Consider the following 22103-nt stretch of genomic DNA (forward strand, 5'->3'; position numbering starts at 1 on the left):
TTGCGTATGTGGAAGAAGTTTTAGATCTTTGAGTTGATCTCATAAAAGACGGGAGCAAAAAAAAAAAAAGTGTTGCATTTATATTTTAGTTGAGTACATTTACAACCACCATCACTTCTGCTTCAATCTCAGTGACAGCCCATTAAGGCTACAAATTAGTTGGGCCTGAACTAATTGTAGATGCATATTGGGGTCTCTGATGTACATACAATAATTTTTACCGTACTTTCCAATATTAAAAACAGCCCATTTAGTTCAGGATAAATATATATATAATTTTCTAGCTAAATGGGCTGTCATTGAAAAAGACACCGAACGCAGACTAACCGGGCCTGAATTAAGATATGTACATTTTACTGTAGGCCTATATACATAAATTTAGCCTACTTGAATTTCAATGTCATTGCGTTCATGAAGCAGTACAGTAATTGGATATAAATAGTTTGGCTCCGAACTGCATATACAGAAATATGCCAATTTAACTTTTATTTTAAGTCTGAGTGGCTGCCCATTTAGGCAACAAACTAGTTGGGCCTGAACTAATCGCCAATAGGTTGTTTTCACTACTTCTGATTACGATGCTTTTGTTAAAACAAGACTCATCAGGGAAAACAACGCCAATTGTGAGGGCCTAAACATGCACAGAAACTCGTGAAACTTGGCACACACATCCAGCCTGGCAAAATGAGCACTATTTTATCATGTATTGTGCGATTTTTGAAAAAATTACTTACTAGCGCACCCCTAGAATTTTTTATCGAAGAAGCCCCGGTTGTACGTTTAAGCAAGATCTACGAACACAAATTGGTATTTGAGGGAGTCCACGACCTACAAAAAAGTCTCTTGGACCCATATGCTTAAATAAACAGGAAGTGAGCTGCAAATTTTTGAATATTTGATTTTTGCCAATTTTTGAACATTTACGGGGGCATGCTCTTGCTCATTTCTCCTACACGTTTGATCCAATTGACTTCAATCTTGGCCTGGACTATGTCAAGACCTGGGCCATGAACAGGGGGAAAAAAATCTTGAGTTTTCTAAATACTATATGACGGGAGCGGGGCATCATATTTTGTGCTTCATATTTCCTTTGCTATGAAAGACAAAATACGGGATAACTTACCAAGTCATTTATGAATATTTTATGTTATTATCATTTTATTTATGAATATAACATTTTACTTTCCACCACTCAAAATGTTCAGTGACATCAGAACATTTCATAAATATGTACTTTTATTTATTTACGATGCCCTCCATTTTAAAACAATGCCATTGGGGGAAACTCATTGCCAAAAAATAAAATAGGACGCTGATTTTTGAGGGTATTTATCATTGACCAAAAAGCTTTACACACTCATCACACCTGGCAAAAAAAAATCCATATGTCAAGGTTCATTATGCCATTTTCAACTAAATTCTGCTTCCAATGCGCCACTACCCCAACCTACAAGTACCCCAAAGTGGCCCGGGCTGTGAGGGCCCTTTATAGCTACCCGCAGCTCTAGTAGTTTTTTTTTTTGGTATTGCTATTATAAATACCATTTAGTATTTTCTACCATCTGGAACTCATTTCCCCAATTTCCTCAAGTGCCCATCCTAAGTCTTATGGGTGAACATCTCTTGCTGTGGTTGTAATGCGTGAAGTGAGAACACAAATCAAATGCATTTAAGGCACGGCACGCACGCAATCACACATTCAACACAAACACACAAAACACCCCCAAACTGTGGATTGGGACCATGTTAAAAAAACAACAACCCAGCAGCACACATGAGGCTTACTCACATGCTCGGTGAACTCCGTAATATTGAACTGATGGGAGAGAAGACAAGACACACAGGACACAGGGTGGGGTGCACGGAGGAGGAGAATGAGTCAAGAGGCAACAACAGGCACGGGAAAAAAAGCGCTTGGGCTTTTTTTCCGCCGCGAGACAGATGAATGTAGGTGTCGTGCAGGGGATGCGGCAGCGAGAGAGAGAGAGAGAGCGTGATAGAGGAGAGGCAGTAAAAAAAAGTTGAATGTGTGTCGTCAAGGTCGGGAATGATTGTGAAACTTTCTGCTGTTATGATGCACTGCCTTGTTTTCCCATCTGCCTATCAATCTTAAGAAAACATGTTGCCACAAATCTCCATTAGCTGTAACTGCAATGGACGTTTCAGGGGGGAAAGCGGTTCCCTCGCACCCTTTTTTTATTCATTACATTTCAATATGTTTTCCAAAAGTTCTCCTTTGCTCGCCCCGGGAGATTCCCGGGGGACGCGAAAGCCCATTTCCTGCTGCCGGCTCCGACGCCGAGCGTGAAATCTTATTACCAGCGCCACTGTACCCGTGCCCCGACATCAAAAACCGCCCGTGCGGAATGCCAACGCTTGCCATTTACCGAAAACTCGCTGCATAGTTCAACAACTCGTGGGCCGAGTTCACTGATGGGCGGTGTCGGGAGGTCACGGTGAGGACTTGAGAATGTTGGGGTCCGGGGAGCGGTTGGAATGACTAAACGGGAGAAAACAGCAGCTGAATAACCCAAGCGGGGTGGTACGATTTTACTTAAAATGAATAAAGAATGAGGTGAAGCCAAAGACTACAGGCCCAACTAGTTGGCTGACTAAATGGGCTGTCATTGAATTATTATGCAAATTAGTGTACATATAATGGTAGCCTGTTAAGCCCCAAATGAGCCATGTTCACCTACTTGTAGCTCAGGCCCAAATTAGCTGAGCCCAAAATGGCTGAATATCAATCATTTGGGACTTAACTGTACTGTATATACACCAATATTGATAACAATTTACCATTTTGATTTCAATAACAACCCTTTCAGGCAGCTACCTAAGCCTGAACTATATCTTTATGAATATGAGTAATTTTGGGCTATTATTTACACCAGTTTGCATTCCCTTGATATTTCACTGCATATACACTTAAGCTCCAAAATATAATATTCATTCATTGTTGGTCTTCTGGATTACGCCACACATTGTAAAAGCAGGAATCACATGTAGTTTTTTTTTTTTTTTATATGCATCATGAGTGGGGTCTCTCACATATTAAAAATTGGTTAAGATGTTACAAATCAGTATGTGCGTACAGTGGACCCTTGTCCATTTGCTGTTCGCTATTCACAAATGAATGTACTTATTTGCGGTTTTATCCTCACCAATAGTGCCAAAGAAGTATGTCAAAGTGATAGATCTTGACTAAAAGATGAACATCTTTGCATGCCGGGGAGGAGCCAAGTGTAGCATGGGTTGTTCGTTGATGTACACTTTTGATGCAGTTTTCTTTCTTCCCCAAATCAAATCATTTGTATGCCATTTAATTAAAAAAACAAAAACAATGATAAGTTTATATTATATTTAAGTGTTTTAAGATTCTTGTTTGTGGTATATTTATGGAAAACTCTTCAAATTAATAATAGGTCAGTGTTTCTCAAAGTGTGGTGGTTTGCAGGCTCCCTCTAGTGGTGCACAAAAGAAGAGTTCAGTTTTATTGAACTTAATTGCGTTCAATATAATCTTGAAAAACAGTTTTTTGACATTGGTAGATTTTTTATTCAACTTTTATGTGCAATATGCTTTAAAGGATCTTTGTGCAGTTTGTCCCTTTTTTACTCACGACTGCCACCTCTGGCCCAAAGCGTAACCGCAACATCAGTGTCAGGCACGTTCATGGTGCGCGTTCGAGTACATAGTGGCTAACAATAGTATAAAATATGGTGAATGGTCATGAGAATGGCACTTTGAGAGCAAAATACTTTTTTAAGTGGTACTTGGTGAGAAAAGGTTTGAGAACCACTGATCGGGGCATTTCTAAGCATTTCTAGGGGGGCCTCAATTACTCTTGTTTTTTTGCTGTTAGCGGGTGGGCTCCGTTCTTATCCCGCACAAATAGCTGGGGTTTACTGTATCCGTTTCAAGCAAGCAAAATATAAGGAACACCTTTCAGTCGGAAGCGCAGTACCAAACTGCTTCGTTTGTTTCCTTTCAAGCTTCACGTCTCCACTTGAATCTCGTCTTTTCTCAATTCTAGGCAAGCCTTATAAATTACCTGGCACAACATTTATATTTCCAACGCCACGACGAGCCGCTAAGTGTCAGCGTTGCCGATGGATGCAAATGTGATGACACCGACTGAGATTTGCAGCTATCAAAATGAGACCGAGGTGGCGGCGGCGTGACGAGTGATGTGGAAGAGAAGGAGCTGTCATGAGTGATGGAGTGAAACGGGCTGAGGTGCTCTTTTTTCCCCATTTCTATTCAACTCCTATCTGAGGCAGTGAAGCGAAACGCGCGCACGCACTCACACACATGCAAGAGCCAGCACAAACACGCGTGAAGTGCGCAAACGCATGAACGGTCAAGCAAAATAGAGCTGAGAAAGCGGGTGCTAAATGTGGGCAAACATGGGCAGTAAGTATAGAGAAACAGACGGGCTGACGCATTCAAGCACAAAGCAAAGCATTTCCCGATGGCTGTCACTGATAAGCACATGATAAAGTGCAATGGTGCGCCTGCCAATTCTAATTCAGTTTAGCACCCGGGTTGACCACCTTCATAAGCTCTCCCTCTAGCATTGCGTTTGTCCTTATTTTGCTCTATCGTGGGGCCTTGGGATACCTTGAGTGACCAAACTTAGGTGTTTTTCAAGGTAAGAGACGTCGTTTCAATTTTTTTTTTGCTTTGACAAATTTGAGATATGAGCGTTATATGGTGGCAGTGAACTCAAGTCAACTAATTTCAAAATAAGCAGCAGTGTGGGTAATTCATCAGAACATAAGGCTTCAATTTTGCTACATTAGCAAAGTCCACTTGGCTTAATGCTAACAAGCAATGCAAAACACCACTGACATGCTAATGGTTAGCATCGATAGTCGCGATTTTAGAAACAATTTTTTTTTTTTTTAAACGGTGGAGAAATACATGTTGACAGATTCAATAATCGCAGCCATTTTTATCTGCTGTGAAAAATGAATAATATAACACTGCAAAAACTGAAATCTTAAGTAAGATATAATTTCTTTAATGTAACCTAAATATGCTTATTTTGCTTTGACAAGTTATTTTTTACTTAAAATGAAATTGTCAGACATGACACTTATTACTTAATTATATCTTATTTGATCAAGCAGTCTTCGCATTGAGTATTAACAGCCAGTTTTAAGTACTGTGAGGCTTAAAACAAGCATTTTCCACATTTTAAGATGACAACTAATCAACATATATTTAATTTTCTTATTTTAAGATTATGCATTATCTAGTAATAAGATAAATGGAACAAATAGTATGAAAGTATGAAAAAAAAATCTGACAAAAGTGTGACAGCCCTTTAAGCGGCCAGTTTCGTTATTTTTATAGTTTATTTTCCTCTTTCCAGAACCTGCTCAAAAGGGACAACTGCAGCTAAAAGGAGACTGTGGAGCATGACACTGCAGCAACAGCGTAGGCTAACATTAGCATGCATGTTTCATTTTGAGCTGCATATTGTCAACAGTGGGCCAGCTAGAAAATGGAGCGCTAAAGTAGCAAAGTGGAGTCTGTGGCCTCCAGAGCTAAATCACGGGGTAAGCTGATGTTAGCATGCATGTTTTATTTCTATCTGTGTGCCACCATTGTCACGTTTGGAACGCCAGGTGACCTTTTTGCTCACAATAAAGCGCTAGCGAGAAGAACCAAGTAGGTACTGCGCAGTGAAAAAGGGGCTTTTAACGCAGGTAATAACTGCCTAACGGTTACCCAAAGTGCAAAGCAGTGGAAGTGGCCCCCCGTCCGTCACGATCGCAAAAAAAGGGGTCGACAGCGAGGCGCTGTTAGCGCTGGCCTCTTGGTTTAAAATTAGCACGGAAATGAGGGTGCTGTGTGGGCAGGGGCTGGAAAAGAGGTGCTTGTAGCGCCCACGTACACACACACGCACACACACAGAGCAGTCCTTGTAGCATTGCCGCTAAGCGTGAGGAGGCGAGCGGCAACCAAAGATAAGAGGCGAGGGAGAAGGTGATAGCGATGCAGACGGAATTCGCCATTCGTTCGCACAAAGGTTTGCGTGACACGTTAGATAAAGTCAAAGAATGCTTTTAACCTGCCATTTAAGTTTGTTTCTTTGGTACACCAAAGTTGTTCTTGGGTCAATGTGACCCGCTGTCAATCAAGTGTGTAAATATATTTCTGCCTCACTTCATACATATTTGTGTCATTGTCAATATAATCAAATAATATATATATATTTTTTTTTACTTCAGAAAATGATATACATATATTAAAAAAAATAATAGACTTAAGTTTCTAAAAAAGATATTTTACATTTTAGTTTTATCAAATTTAAAATTGGTCAGTTTGACCAACAACATAGCAAGAAGGTTATACATAAAAGAAAAATCTTTTTATTTGTTCATTTTTCAAATGAACTTTAAAACCAATTTGATCCGCAGCAGAACAGGAGTGTTGTGTACAATATTTAATTTTATTTAATCAAACCAATAATCTATAATAAGTAAATAAAAAAATTTTTTTAATTTAAAAATGCTTTTTTAAACTTTAAAGCAAAAAAGTAGTGAGAGTACACCCCCCCCCTATTTTTTTGTTACATATAATAATAATAATAATAATTTTTGAAAAGTAACTCTAAACTGGGTCATGTTGACCTGTAAATTATTTTTTTTAATTAATCATACCCCATGACAGGTGCTTGCTTGTTTTATGTGCAAACACAGTTAGGGATTGGGAGGGGGAGAGACTATGTGAGGCGAGACGGTTGGGTGAGAAAACGGCCGTTGGAGCGTTACTTGGGTTTTTGGCTGGCTGTGTGGTCCTTTCTCTTTGTTGACGTCTTGGCAGGCCCATGCAGGTCGCCTGCTGGAGATGACTAAATCGAGGGGAACTGACTTGCACGCAAAAGACCCACTTGGAATGACGCAAAAGGCTTGTGGAGTGCAACAGAAAAAGGGAAACAGAAGGCAAGATCGAGAATTGCCAGAGGCAGCAACAACAGGTTTTCCAGTGAGAGAGTGAGACAGGCGTCGTCAGGACTGACTTGAACGGCAATTTGCGAGATGTGTTAATTGTGTGGAGTTGGCACAAAGAAGAGCTGTCAGGCACAACTGTTCGCACGACAGGTTGGGGTCACGTCGAGTTCAACCAGGCAGGTTTACGCTCAAGGAAAATGCCACCATCTTCTTATTTGTGGCTCAAAAGAGAAGGGAAGTGAAAAAGCTAAACTAGATATATACTGACAGAGGTAACCTAAGACACAATAAATATCCAATTCATTCAAAAGGTCTCAATTATCGCCTAAACCTGAAGCCCGGAAGAACAACAGAATAGTTGTGAGAATGTCACACACGTGATGGGAAAACTAATAAGTGACTGCAAAAAATATTGAGTTCCTGTAGAGCTTGATGATGAGGTGATTATTTGAATCAGGTGTGTTAAAAAAGGGGAAACATTTAAAACATGCAGGACTCTAAGCCCTTGAGGACCGGAGTTGCCCACCCCTGCCCATATATGATTCCTTAACCCGGCTATTTATCCAACCAGAGCCTTCACACTTAACCCCGAGCCGTCCTGCAACTAATGATGATAATTTGATGCCAACATCTGTCCACAACAATTTCCATTACAAAAGCATTTCCTAGCTTCAGTCGGGAGGTCGAATCTCGGATCCAGGAGGAGCAGTGTGGTTTACGTCCCGGCCGTGGAACAGTGGACCAGCTCTACACCCTCAGCAGGATCCTCGAGGGTGCGTGGGAATTCACCCAACCAGTCCACATGTGCTTTGTGGACTTGGAGAAGGCGTTTGACCGTGTCCCTCGGGGAGTTCTGTGGGGGGTGCTTCGGGAGTATGGATTACCGAGCCCCCTGATACGGGCTATTCGGTCCCTGTACGACCGATGTCAGAGTCTGGTCCGCATTGCTGGCAGTAAGTCGAATTTGTTTCCTGTGAGGGTTGGACTCCGCCAAGGTTGCCCTTTGTCACCGATTCTGTTCATAACTTTTATGGACAGAATTTCTAGGCGTAGCCGAGGCGTTGAGGGGGTCCGGTTTGGTGGCCTCAGCATTGCATCTCTGCTTTTTGCAGATGATGTGGTGCTGTTGGCTTCTTCAAGCCGTGACCTCCAGCTCTCACTGGAGCGGTTCGCAGCCGAGTGTGAAGCGGTTGGGATGAGGATCAGCACCTCCAAATCCGAGACCATGGTCCTCAGTCGGAAAAGGGTGGAGTGCCCTCTCCGGGTCGGGGAGGAGGTCCTGCCCCAAGTGGAGGAGTTCAAGTATCTTGGGGTCTTGTTCACGAGTGAGGGTAGGTTAGAGCGGGAGATCGACAGGCGGATCGGTGCAGCGTCTGCAGTGATGCGGACGCTGTATCGGTCCGTTGTGGTGAAGAAGGAGCTGAGCCGAAAGGCAAAGCTCTTGATTTACCGGTCGATCTACGTTCCTGCCCTCACCTATGGTCACGAGCTGTGGGTCGTGACCGAAAGAACAAGATCCCGGATACAAGCGGCCGAAATGAGTTTCCTCCGCAGGGTAGCCGGGCTCTCCCTTAGCGATAGGGTGAGAAGCTCGGTCATCCGGGAGGGACTCAGCGTCGAGTCGCTGCTCCTCCACGTTGAGAGGAACCAGTTGAGGTGGCTCGGGCATCTGGTTCGGATGCCTCCTGGACGCCTCCCTGGGGAGGTGTTCCGGGCATGTCCTACCGGCAGGAGGCCCCGGGGACGACCCAGGACACGCTGGAGAGACTATGTCTCTCGGCTGTCCTGGGAACGCCTTGGGGTCCCTTCGGATGAGCTGGCTGAAGTGGCTGGGGAGAGGGAAGTCTGGGCTTCCCTGCTAAAGCTGCTGCCCCCGCGACCCGACCCCGGATAAGCGGAAGAATAACGGACAGAAGCATTTCCTATTGTGAAAAAATATCCTACTTACTTAGCTGACCTTGGCAGTGTGCGATGGGGTGAAGACGGCGGGATATTTACGATTGCTAATGAGGGTTAATAGCACCCCTCGCTCAAGGGCGCAGCAGTGTCTATTTTCCGGGGAAGCAGACCGGTACCCCCCGCTGCTCTCCCAAAACGCGGGCCGGCGAGAGCGCGGGTGAAAAATGAGATGTTTTTGGTGAGGCGGCGGAGGGCGGGATGCGAATGCGTGTTCCCATTAATGTTTGCAGCCGGCAGGACAAACAAGAGTTGCTAGTTTATTGGGTTCTTAAGATAGTCATCATGCTATGAATAAGGCAGAGCATGGAGTAGGATGTGGGAAAAAAAAGTGTGGTTGTCTTCAGCACAGGCGTAGATTTCATTTATTTATTTATTTTTTTTACTCAAGGCCATATTCTACTGAGCAGCCTGGACCAGTGTACCAACATCTACCAAATGTTCAAGCCTGCCAATTTAGCTCATTTGGAATGACATTGCTATAAAGATCAACTGCAGCTCAATTTTCATTGTACAGTCGTGCCCCGACTTGAGTTTGTCGAAATGTGAGCTATTAACTTGAGAGGAAAAAAATTGACATACGAGAGATTTATGGTGGCAGTGGACTCAACTTACTTCATAACCAGCAGCAACCACCCCCCTACCCCCACCCCTCGGCCCTATACTAAGAGCCTATGAGCTGTATATGTCTAATCTGCATGTAAACATACAGTTTAAACTGTAGTATGTTGGCGAGATGGGAGGAGTAAGGTGGCCACCCTGTCGCTTCTTCTGTCATTCTTCGCAGAGGATAAAGAATGACTAATACTACAGCGGCTTACTGAGGAGTTTTGACCAGCCCTATTTGCATGTTTGGAGTACACTGCGCCTGGGTAGCCAAGGTGCGCACACCAAAAGGAGCAGCACAATGAACATTAAATTGAAGCAAAAACTGCTCAATTATTTACCTTTTATTTAGTTATGTCATTACATGTTTTAAAAACTATAATATGATATTTAATAAAAACAATGTTGTTTTATTAATTTAATATCATATTATAGTGTCATTTTCATTATATTAAAAAAAAACACATTATTTGTGTTTTTTTATGGTAACTGGAATGGATTAACATCATTTATATCCATTTCAATGGGGAAAGATGATTTGAGATGTGTTTAAGGTCCAGAACAAATAAACTCGTATTTCTGGGTATCATTGTAAATTAAATTTGTTTAAGTTGCACTAGTTAGAAATGTGGCAACGCAAGGCAGTGCATGTGAAAATCCTTGCACAGAACATGTGTTGCTACCATTTCACTGCAGGTAGACTATCAAAAGATTTGTTTTTTTTTGCATTCTAAAAATGTGAGGCAATCTCGAGTCAAATGTCATAAGTGGAGAGAAAATGGAATGGAAGAGGAAAGTGGACAGAAAGACAATTGCGTGCGTGTATGCAAAGGGCGGAATGAAACATGAACTAGTAGACAATGGAAGCAGCAGAGAAGTGAACATGAAAAAAGTGGCCATGGCACAGCTGCAGTTGAGGTACCTGCTCCTCCGCCAAGACCACGTCCAGGATGTTGGGCTGCCCGCGCGGCTCGCCGTTCTCCACCAGCGTGTAGGCCACCTGGTAGCCTCGGATCTGGCCGTGCTGCTTGCTCTGCAGCGGTGGCTTCCAGGTCACGCGGATGGCGGTGGAGTTGACCGCCTCGGCCTCCAGCTTCCGGGGCGGCGCTCCTGGCACTGGGAGGCAAAAAGAAAGTTGACCAAATGCTGACTTTGCTATTTTCTCTGTGCTTTGATGAGAGAAAAGACTGATTAAAAAAAAAAGAAGAAGAAAAAAAAGCAGTGTTGGCGGTGGATCAACAGCAAGTTTGGACCAGCAAGAATGTGGGCCAGCATGTGGGTGCTGTGACGGCATGAAAATGAGCTGAACTTCAAAAAAGATTCATTACAGGCTGATTTCTCTGAGGAGAAGCAAACAAATGAAGAAGAAGAAGGAGCAAGGGAGTGCGGTGCTCCACTTAAGAACATGGAACGTGTGTAAACAGTGAGAGAGGGAAGTGACAAAGAGGCAAGTCCCGAGGTGATGAGACATAACCTGCAATACATTTTCAAAAGTTGAAACGAGGAGAAAAAGGGGAGAGTAAACCAACATGGCGCCCCTCATTAGCTTGTTATTGATCAACAAACGAGACACAAAGGAGAAGGAAAAGAGGAAGAAAAAGTATTGCATCATATTTGCATCAATCAGTAGTATACAGTCTTTCCCAAGTAGTTTCAAGTAAAGATACATTTTTGATGGGCAAGCATCTAAACAAATAAACTCACAATATGCTGAACATAATTATTGTAATTAGATGAAGTCCTGCGCAGGTGTCTGTTCAACAAACAAGCCTGTCTCATTTTGTGTTTTTAGCATGTTTTAAGATGAGACATTGTATCCCAAAGCTAGCTAGCTAGTGAGGCTAACCGCTATGTTGTTCTGCAACCACCCTATTTTTGTGCTATAGACCCACACAGACATATAAAGACTGTGTCATCCTGTTAGCAGGACATTTAGCTGCTCCACAGAGTGTAATAGTTTGGCAACGACAGCAAATGAGTAGAAAGTCCTCTATAAATTGGCCAACTGGAAGACGAGATGAGAAAAAAAAAAAACCTTGACTAGCGATTAATTAACGTCAACCTCTATTTTCTACACGTGACTACTTCCCGTACTTGCTACTTTTTGTCAGCCTCTATGGATGACGACAATGTAAAGATGATGTAAAAAGAGAGAGGTAAAGTCAACCATGGTTGAGATTTTGATTGCTTGATTGAGATCTTGGGGTTTCTTATAAGAGGTGACAAAACAGGGACAGCGTCATAAAAAAAGAAAATGAATCGCAATGTTACTTGAAAAAGTACAAGTAATGTGTATTCTTTTAGTTAGTATCATTAGTTAAAGGGGACATTTCTTTACAATATGATTTATTTTCTGATTAAAATTGCATTTGTGCAATCTGCATTAAGTAGGAAAAATCTACCCGTTTTATACATCCCAGGGGTCGGCCACTTGATGTCGATTTAGAATGGCATCACAGGCTCAGGTAACGGCCAATCATGGCTCAGCTTGCAAATGTCACATGACCAAACCCAAAACGGTCATCACCTGAGCACTATGATGTAATTTTCAGTCAACAGCAAGTGGCAATCAATACAAGGCAAATGGCCGCCTACTGAAATGGATTTTTAAAAAATGGGTGGACTTTTCTACTTCTTTCATATTCCAAACACAATATCAATTAGAATTTCATTTTTAGACCAGTGTGGGTGCATAAAGATTTTTTTTTAATTACCCGTTTAACTTTTTGTTGTTGTTGCTCAATTGACAAAGCCAGCACGTTTTTCTTTTGCTCAAAACAAATATTATAATATAACTGACAGTAAAAATGCATTTTTATTTTTACTCAAAAATACATTTCATAATAAGTACTTTTTTACTGTTACTTCTGTATCCTTTGCCAGTCTTCATTTTTTTTTTCAATTCAACTATATACCATATAAAGCATTACGCCAGGAGCGACTTTTGCCATCTCTGGCGTTAACCTACCATCCGGCTGAGTTTTCATCCTCACCGGGGCGCTCTCCGGGCCCGGCCCCGCCTGGGTGTGAGCGCGCACCCACACCTGATACTCGGTCCAGCGCTCCAGGTCCTGGATGACGTAGACTGAGGCGGCGGCGCCGATGCCGCTCACCTTGTGGCGCTCCGTGTCCTCACCGCTCAGCGCCTGGTAGCTGATGGTGTAGCTGACGATGACGCCGTGGCGGCGGCCGGCCGGCGGCGCCGCCCAACTCACCTTGAGGCTGGTGGAGCTGAGGCTGAACAGGTGCACGTCCTGGGGGGGAGCCGAGGGGGCTGCGAGGAAGGGTGTGGAGGGGGTAGGGGAGCACAACCACAAGGGAAGGGATGGGGGGTGGATCAAGCAAATGTAAAATAAAAACTAAAACACAAGCAAACTGAAGGTAAAAAAAAAAAAAGGAAGCTTTTTGTTTTTGCTGGAATTCAACAAAAGTATTGGGACAAGTAGCAAGGAGTCTTCCAGGAAAATATTGAGCTCTTTTCAGCTATTGTTACTTTTTTTGCCTTTCAAAGCCAGCATTTTACTGCCGTTTTTCACTGCTCTGTATTAACAGCACCAACATGGGTTGGAGTGAAAAGTCAAATTTTTTGCCTAAACCTTAATGTCGGAATGGGAGCATGAGTCAACAAATTTGATAATTTGGCACAAATTGTGCTACTGTATATAAACGGCACTGACGTGGAACGGGGGTTCAAAGTCAACACAGTATTTTTCTGCCTTTTGAGATATTTAAAGCACTATAATCAAGTGTGCATTTTGGGTACGGGGACTCTCCGCGCTTCGCTTTTTAGCTACAGGTACAGCTGTGATTCAACTTTCTAATCACAGCAACACTAGTTGGTTTATAGCAAATTCTGCCTTTTGCGGTAGTATGAGTTACTGTCCCAGTCGCTGGTGCTGTCAATTGCACATAATTATCAGTTGCACTTAATTATCTCCTCGCCCGTCAATTAAATTTGATGGGCGAGTTTGACGGATAAAATAAATTAATGAAATGCTGCAAAGCAGGACCATGAAATAAATAAATACAGAAATAATTATATATATATATATATATATATATATATATATATATATATATATATATATATATATATATAGGTAATTTAATTAATGAATGACATTCATTTAATGATTGGTTTATTTAATTCCATATTTAATTAATAAATTACATTTAATTATTTGATGACACATTTATTTAAATTTTTAATGGTGTATTCTTTTATTTAATTTTGGCACTTTTGGTCCTCCATAGCAGTGAGCTCTGATGCGGATCTGTGCGAAAGAGGCTTGTTGATAGGGTTGCTCGATTATGGAAAAAATAATGATCGCGATTATTTTTGGCAATAATTGAAATCACAATTATTCAAACGATTATTTTTGGTACAAAACAAAAAAATATTTAAGCATTTAAAAATATTAAGACAAATTTAAAAAAAAAAATAGAAACACAAAAATTATGTAAGTTCCTTTTGCACCAAACAGAATGTATTTATTTATTTATGTTGCCAAAAACTTAGAGTTAGAAGTTAGAGTATAGCTTGTGCACTGTGCAGTAGGATGATCATTTATTTTTTGGTACAAAACAAGAAAATGTTTAAACGTAAAAAAAAGAAAAACATCTAAAAAATATTAATACAAATACAATTCTTTGAAACACTATAATTATGCAAGTTCCTTTTGGATGAAACAAAATGTATCAATTATTTATTTAAAAATTTAAAAAAGGTGCAAATGTATCAATTTAAACAACTCAACTCAAAATTTGTATTTTTTTTTTTACGATTATGCTGATTTTGTAATTGTGGAGTGTAATAATTGAAATTGTAATTGAGTTTCAATTAATTCCACAGCCCTAGCTTGTGATTCATATCAAGTGTTCATTGTGTTAAAGAGTCCGTAGCTTTTATTGGACCTTGCTTGATGCACTGGGACAGAAAAGAACTTCCCCAAAATGCTGCCGGAAAGCTAATGGTTCAGGAGTTACGGTGATTTAAAAAACGTGCATCGTTTCCTGTCGGGGACGACAGGTTCATATTTTGAGGGTTAATGGGGTTTGTCCCAATATTTTTGTCCATTAAAAGTGTATTGTTCGCCCAGCAATTTAAGCAATATCAATACAAAAAGCTTTCTCAACTACAAAGACGCTACCTCTGGACTGAGAGTTTTGTTCTATTACATGGATGGGTGTGTGTGTCTGTGTGTATGTACAGTAAGTGTGTGTTGTTGCACTTCATATTACGCGCGGGACCGTGAAACAATGACAACAGCAGGGGCAGAATATAAAATATCCTAGAGAATTTTACAGGTCAGTGTTTTCATAAAGATGTAATTTGCCCTGAACTGCTATCTGCTTCCCGCTGCTCCCTCGACGAAGCGAGCAAACAACTGCGCGAGGGTGCGAACAAGTGTCAAGTGATGTTTGCACGTTGTTGCCCAAGAAGCAGCGTAGCGGCGGTTGGGATTTTACTAACATATGGAAAGTCGCATCCGGATGAAGCTGCTACTCATCAGTCGTTACGGCTAATTAACAGCCTCAGCGTGCGACGGTGAGAAAGCTCCCAAGTCCAGAGGTATGCATTGTAACACAACGGCATGCATCTGTCTTCATCACAACACCGATTCAGCACCACAAAGGGGAAATAAGATGGGATATAAAGCGAGCATGCCTACAAAGTGTCCTTCTTAAGATGCGGCGCGATGAACAGTGAGCTCCAAATGGGAAACTGATATACTAATTAACCCCAAGGGACATGTTGTGCCGTTCCCCTTTTTTGCAATCCATTTTGAATGTGTTGAATGAAATCCGTCTGAATAGGCCCAAGAAAATTCTTTCGGGGACAATTTTTAAAAATCATCCTTTGTTCCATAAATTTGCCCAAAATGGCAACATAACACAGACAGAACATTTGGTCCTAACAACAAAATACATCCTATGAATAAATGCCATTTTTTGATTGATGACATTTACCTTTGTCATTAACTTAAACTTTTTCACTCCTACATGTTGACAATTCAATTTGGACTTTCAATGTTTGTCCTGATCTAGTTTATCGTCATTCAAAGCAATCAGCAATGTTTCACAATTAACTGATACAGTAAGTGTGCATCATTATTAATGTTGTTTTTAATTTTTATATCAGTTGTTGCTACTTTTATCCAATTCAAACATGCAGTAACATTTTAAGCCTTTAAACCTTTTTCCTTCAGAGTTTTGCTTCTGAACTGGTAAGTGTCTCACGATTACAAGTACTGTTTGACAATGGTGTGTATTTAAGGTTTTCTCAATATACACATCAAATATGACCTTTGATTTTGAAGTTGCAAATGGAAGACAAAATAATAAAAAAAAGATCATTCTTACATCAGTTTTCGGGAATGTGATCATTTTTGACAATGACGGTGAATATTAAAAGACCTCTCAAGGGTTCAAGTCAATTTAGTGTAGCAGAAAAAGCTTCTGTATTCCATTTAGGCACTCAAACCCATCGTATATTATTCTCTTGACAAAAGTCGAATCAGGAAACACGGGAAATACACGTGCCTCGGGGGCAAAAAAAAGCAAGCGTGCGAAAAAGACGAGGCGGAAAACCAAGATCAAATTAAAGATAAAGTAGTTCTTTTTCTTTCAAATGTAAAAAAGCCTGATACATTTTTCACACTTTTAACCACGCACATGATTCAAGCGCTTCTTTGAGGGATTGACGACGAGTCAGCCAATTGCATAGAAAAAACACAAAGGGATTCATGCAGTACATGCATGGTGGGATTCTTACTGGTCTAAGTGGATGTGATGATAAGTGGTGGGGACACATAAAACCTACCTTTGACGCTGAACAACAGAGCCTGGCCCTCCAATGAACGGACAGCGTTAGTGTTGGTGACAAGGACGGCGGATGCACAGACAACATTTGATGCTGTGCTGAAATTGACTTTGACACTCGGGGAACCCACGCTGTCTGCCACTTTAGTAACTCAACTTTGCGTGTTAAAAGCGATGACCTCGGCCGGCTGGCGGGCGACTTTTATTTGGTTACCGGCGGGAGAGAGGAGATAAAACAAAATAAAAGATGACTGACTTACTGGACTGGGCGGTGCGAGCCTCGATGGCCTGCGTGTAGACGCCTAAGCCCATTTCGGAGCGGGCAGCCAGGGAGAAGCGGTAGACCGTGTCGGGCTTGAGGCCGTCCACGGCGTAAGAGCCGGCCGGATCGAAGGTCACATGTATCTGTCGAGTTCAGAGTTTTGGAGTCAAAATAGGTCAAGTTGTATTTTACAATTAAAAAAATGTGCAGAGTTTCACAAGTTATTTCATGTTAAAGATTAGATATCTGTTGACATGAAAAGAAAAATGCAATGAGCTGCCACCAATGTCTTAGAAATGCAATTATGCCATCTCGTGGCAGAAACATTACCTCAACACTCGTTTTTTTACAGTGCAGTACATCTTTTTAATTTTAACTCAATTTAATTATTATGAAATTGCTGTATCAATGAATACATGATGCAGCCATATTTCTATTTAACATTTTTTCCACTTTTATGTTAACAAGTGTATTTATTGTACATTTTATTGACCATTTAGGACAGATATAACATTTGCGACTAATCGTGAGTTAACTATTGAAGTCATGCGATTAATTACGATTACAATTTTTAATTGCCTGACACCCCTAGTTTCTAACCTTGTTGTCTGTGCCGGCCTCCCAGTACTGCAACTCGTACTTGATGATGGGGTCCTGGAGGGGCCACAGCCAGGAAAGCAAGACACGAGTGTCCAGCTCTGTTTCAGCCACGAAGCCCGACGGCTGGGATGGGACTGAGAGAGAAAACAGAGATTAAAAGAGAATGTAGCCAAAGACTGACCAACAGGGGGCGTTTGGACACTCACCTCCCTGCTGGGTTTTGACCTGAAGGACCTCGGATGGCGGGCCATCTCCCACGGAGGTGAAGCCCAGCACCCTAAGGCTGTAGGTAATGTCGGGCGTCAGTCCGGAGATGGTGGTCAGGCTGCTGTCGTCCGTGTTGTGCTTGTGCCAGGCGCTGAGTGGCGCCGTGTGGTCCGAGCTGTAGTAGATGCGGAAACCCCGGATGTGCCCGTTGGGCTCCTCGGGCGGGTCCCACTGGACCAGCATGGTGGTGGCGCTCAGCATGCGCGCTTGGACACGCAGCGGGGGCGACGACGGGGCTTGCTCGCCCGTGCGTGTCGCCACCGGCTCGCTAGGCGCACCGCGGCCGATGTTGTTGACTGCCATGACGCGGAACTCGTACTCCGAGTAGGGGCTGAGGCCGCCGATACTGTAGCGCGTGGTGGCGACGCCCTCCACCTCCTGAAAGCCGTTGTCCGATGCCTTGGCCCGGTACTGGATCATATAGTAGGACACGGGTTCCGGGTTGCCAGAGTCCCATGTCAGCGTCACGCTGGTGGCTGTTCTCTCGGTCACCATGAGAGAAACGGGTGGCTTCGGCAAGGCTAAAGAAAAACAATGAATTGGAGAACGGTTTGAGTACAAATACAGGTATAGTGGTGCCTTCAGATATGAAACGTATCCGTGATTAGACTACGGCAGTGAGAATAAGGTTGTGTTTGTTGTTGTAATTTATTACTCAAAATTTGTAATTATAACAAGTGGAGACTAGGAGTTGAAGTTCAAATGTAAAAGATAAAGGAACAAAAAGAGAATGAAGCAATAAAGACAGTGGATTTAACTGGCAGTGAGAAAAGCAAGCCCTGCAGCCAAGAAGACACTCTGGGCTCACTGCAGCAACAGCGTAAAGAAATACTAGCAGGTGTGCACCTTTCTTTTGTGTATTTTATTTCTTGCTTATCCGGGTCATGGCACCAAGTGAAAAGTTCGGAGGGAACTTTCACTCGTCCTTTTACCTTTAATGCTTGCAATATTATACATCCGTGACTAATATTGCATATTCTCAGATTAACTATTTATTGAATGCCAAAAAAACACGGCTATAGAGCCCTTTCTCTGCTAGTTGTGGAAGAAGGTCTAATCCAGGGGTGTCAAACTCATGTTCGCTCAGGGGCCACAAGGAAGAAATTATATATTATTTTACCAAGTGGGCCGGACCGGTAAAATCATGGTATATAAATTAAAAACAATTGGTTTCACTGCGTCAGTTATAAACAGTTGTTCCAAAAAATAACACATAAATGAAAATGGAAGTTTTGGGAATGTTATACTGTATGCATATATATTGTTCCTAGAATGCATTGTGTGGCGCAGTTAATGAAGTTATAGGACGTTAATCTATGTCATATGCGTCTGTGATACTAGTTGAATGTGTGTCGTATTCAGCAATTTTTTCTTTGATCTATGTTGGTCTATGTTTTTATTTTATCTTTTTTACAACAAACCGTAACTTAAGGTTGTGTGTAAAATAATGACATCCAGGTCAGTTCTGTGTAAAAACTGCATTGCTCTTCGGAGGATTGCTTGCAGTCACACTACCTCATATTTGCCGTCGGGAAAGCTTCAATGGTGAGCAGACCCATTCGTAAGACTCTCACCTTTGACAGTGACCTGTGCCGTGGCTTCGATCATGCCCAGCGAGGACATGGCCACGCAGGTGTAGTTGCCCGACTCGCGGATGTTGGTGACCTCCAGCACGTTACGTCCCATGGGCATCTCCTCCTCGCGGGTCAGCTCCTTCAAGCCCATCATCCACTTGACGTAGGGCATGGGCGAGCCCACCGCCACGCACGTCAAGTTGACGCTGCCGCCCGGCATTACTTCCTGGTTGGTGGGCGGGATGGAGAACCTGGGCGGAACTCTGCGTACTGAAGAGAAGGGACGGGACAAAGGAAGGGAGTAGTTAGAATTTTATAAGTGCGATGATGCTCTTTGACCTCGAGTTTGTTCTTATTTGGCAAGTCATTAAACTTGATTAAACGAGATTGTTTTCAACATGCAGTGCAACAACAACAAAAAATAAACAATAGAAAAATACTGCAACACTGTATTGACGACCAGAAAAGGAGTACGAAAAAGTCAAAACTTGAAAACATATAGTACATCATAAAAGGACAAAGTCCTCATAATTTAGCGTCGCTCATCTGCCTACAGTGGTATAATTGCTTCAAATTTGGTAGCAATTGGACAAAATCTTTAGGACAAGTTTATTTTTCAAGAACCTAAGAAATGGTCAAAAAATGACTATAAAATGTCTGTTATGAAACAAATGCCAGACTTCCTGTCGTCTTGGACATGGGTTCATTTGTGGGTTGTCTTCTCTGTCATGCTCAGCTGACAAGAGCTAAAATTGAAATATTTTACAAGTTAACATCATCTGCCATGAGTTTATGATTGAAATTTGGTAGCTACTGGACAGTAAAAGAACCATAAAAATGCTAACAATTAACCTAAAATGGCTGCTTTGACCCAAAAGGTCAGAGAGACATTTTGTGTGTTTTTGAGCATAATTTTTGGCATGCCTATGACATTTTCAAGTGTGAGAGCTTATGGCCAAAATTGCTACCAAATGTCCATTATCAGCCTGCTTTATGGCAAGCCATCAAGCTTTTGCTGCCATGCTGTGCCCAAACGCACTGGCGAAAATAAAAAAGGTCCAATCGGTTTCGTGTACGTGGTTCGAATTTGGGATCAATCTGACAAAATCTCTACGTCAAGTCCATTTCTAATTACCACAAACCAAACCAAAATGGCAGTCTTTCTGAGGCTTTTTGAAACTTTTTTTGTGGTGTATTCCAAATGTGCATGCCTATTAAATTTTATGTTGCTAACTCAAACTGGCTTCGGGGGGGCTGAATAAAAAAATAAAAAATAGGCTCTGGGCTGCTACCAAGCCAATTTTGGGGCTAACCCCACTAAAAGGCAATGAAAAAAAAAAAAAAAAAAAAAAAAGGAGTTCTGCGAGGGACGATGGTGAGAGTTGCATCACTGAGAGACCCTGCAGTGAGGGGATTGTGTAATTCTTCCTCCCTCTTGCCTTCTCTCTCCCCGCTCACTTTGGCTGGCTTGCTGGCTCTTTGTGCAGTGGTGATATGCAGATGGGCTGACATTAAAAAGGGGTTCCCATGGAGACGAGAAGGCCCGCTGACGTCGCCGAGGGACAAGGCAAACACTGATGCGGAGGCGCCAATGTGCCATTCTGAGAAGCCAGGCCCAGAATAAACAGGCAGACAGCATTTACATATGACTTGTTTCCAGCGTTTGAATGCCGACAGACAAGAGAAGCCTTCCATTTTCAACACTCCTGGTAACTTTTTTGTAAACATCGGACACAACAGTGAAACCCAAACTTTATAATCGATAACATAATGAAGCACGGCATGAAGAGAATGCTTGGGAGGAGGAGCTGTGACTTCTTTTGATTATGGAGAAAAATGAAGCTAAGCCAAACATTTCGCTCCCCAGTGGGATGCCATTATAGCTATCCCGATACTGCTAGGTGGAATGTATTCAAAACACGATGGCATTAAGCTATCCCTGCAGATTTCACTCTGCTGCGCTCCCCCGCACTATTGCAGCATCTGTTTTTCCCTGTGAAAAAAAGCCCTTGACGGTAATTGCTTGGCTCTTTTTTGCACAAGTCTCCATCAAAATACAATTTTCAGATTCGAGTCCTCCTCCACCTTCCCTTTTCCCAACCTATCACCCACCCCTCCCCACCGGACCTAATTCCGACTGGAACATCATTACCAACCGTGCTTGCTATTCCTTTCATTATCAGGTGGAATTGAATAATACAAAAGCACCTTTGGAGATTCTAGTCAGGTAAAGGTGGCTTGTTCCGACCATTTGCTATGCTTTCATTTGAATTTTTGGTGATTATTACCCGTGGCGAAATTTGATCGCCTAAAATGCAGCTTTGATCCCAAGACTTGTATTGGCATTTTCTCTTTTTTTCACAACATGGTCTTCAACAAATATGTTGTATTTTCAATCAAAGCCCACATTTGTGGGGAGCATGTTGTATTATGCTACCCTTTGGGTTAACCTCCAACAATAACAGTTACACTATCTAAAGCAGGGGTGTCAAACTAAATATATATTGTTCCCAGAATGCATTAAGTGCCGCAGTTAATCAAGTTATCCTTGTCATACGCGTTTGTGTTACCAGTAGTTGAATGTATGTCGTATTTAGCATGTTTATGTTTGATTTATGTTGGTCTATGTTTTTATTTTTTTAAACAAACCATAACTTAAATAATGACATCCAGGACAATCCCGTGTACAAATTGCATTGCTCATCTGAGGATTGCTTGTGAAATTACGAATTTACTGTATATCTTTTGATCTGGCTGGCTGATTAATTGGTCTGGCATTTTTCATGTTTTTACTTTACAAAAAGCATTTCGCGGGCTAGATAAAACCTCTTAGAGGGCCTGATCCGACCCGCGGGCTGTTCATTTGACACCATTGATCTAAAGGATACCCTAATTTAAAACTTTTACCTATAATGACAATTTTAACCCCAAACGCCTCCTTAACCCTCTGGCTGCACTATACCCAACCCTTACTCACAAGGTATAACAAAAACCCTAATCCCAACCCTGCCCGTTCATGCAAACCCCTAACTACAACCAATATCTAACCCT

At 42.0% G+C, this 22103-nt stretch overlaps 1 protein-coding gene across 20 annotated transcripts in view; it reads right to left on the bottom strand.

Annotated features, from left to right (window-relative positions):
• The window catches only part of ptprfb (protein tyrosine phosphatase receptor type Fb), a 257682-nt gene that overhangs the window by 69473 nt on the left and 166106 nt on the right, over window positions 1-22103 (bottom strand). For 11 of the 20 annotated variants that reach the window (XM_077555453.1, XM_077555447.1, XM_077555445.1 and 8 more), the window contains 7 exons: window positions 19053-19322; window positions 17418-17999; window positions 17212-17345; window positions 16610-16754; window positions 12496-12801; window positions 10450-10643; window positions 1790-1816 (listed from right to left, as the gene is read on the bottom strand). In XM_077555453.1, the coding sequence (XP_077411579.1) occupies window positions 1790-1816; window positions 10450-10643; window positions 12496-12801; window positions 16610-16754; window positions 17212-17345; window positions 17418-17999; window positions 19053-19322 (1658 nt within the window). The remainder of the gene's footprint in view (window positions 1-1789; window positions 1817-10449; window positions 10644-12495; window positions 12802-16609; window positions 16755-17211; window positions 17346-17417; window positions 18000-19052; window positions 19323-22103) is intronic. The other 9 variants (XM_077555457.1, XM_077555452.1, XM_077555450.1 and 6 more) reach the window with 3 other exon arrangements.

Source organism: Vanacampus margaritifer, chromosome 2, assembly GCF_051991255.1.
Source record: "Vanacampus margaritifer isolate UIUO_Vmar chromosome 2, RoL_Vmar_1.0, whole genome shotgun sequence".
In the NCBI taxonomy this organism is placed as follows: domain Eukaryota; kingdom Metazoa; phylum Chordata; class Actinopteri; order Syngnathiformes; family Syngnathidae; genus Vanacampus; species Vanacampus margaritifer.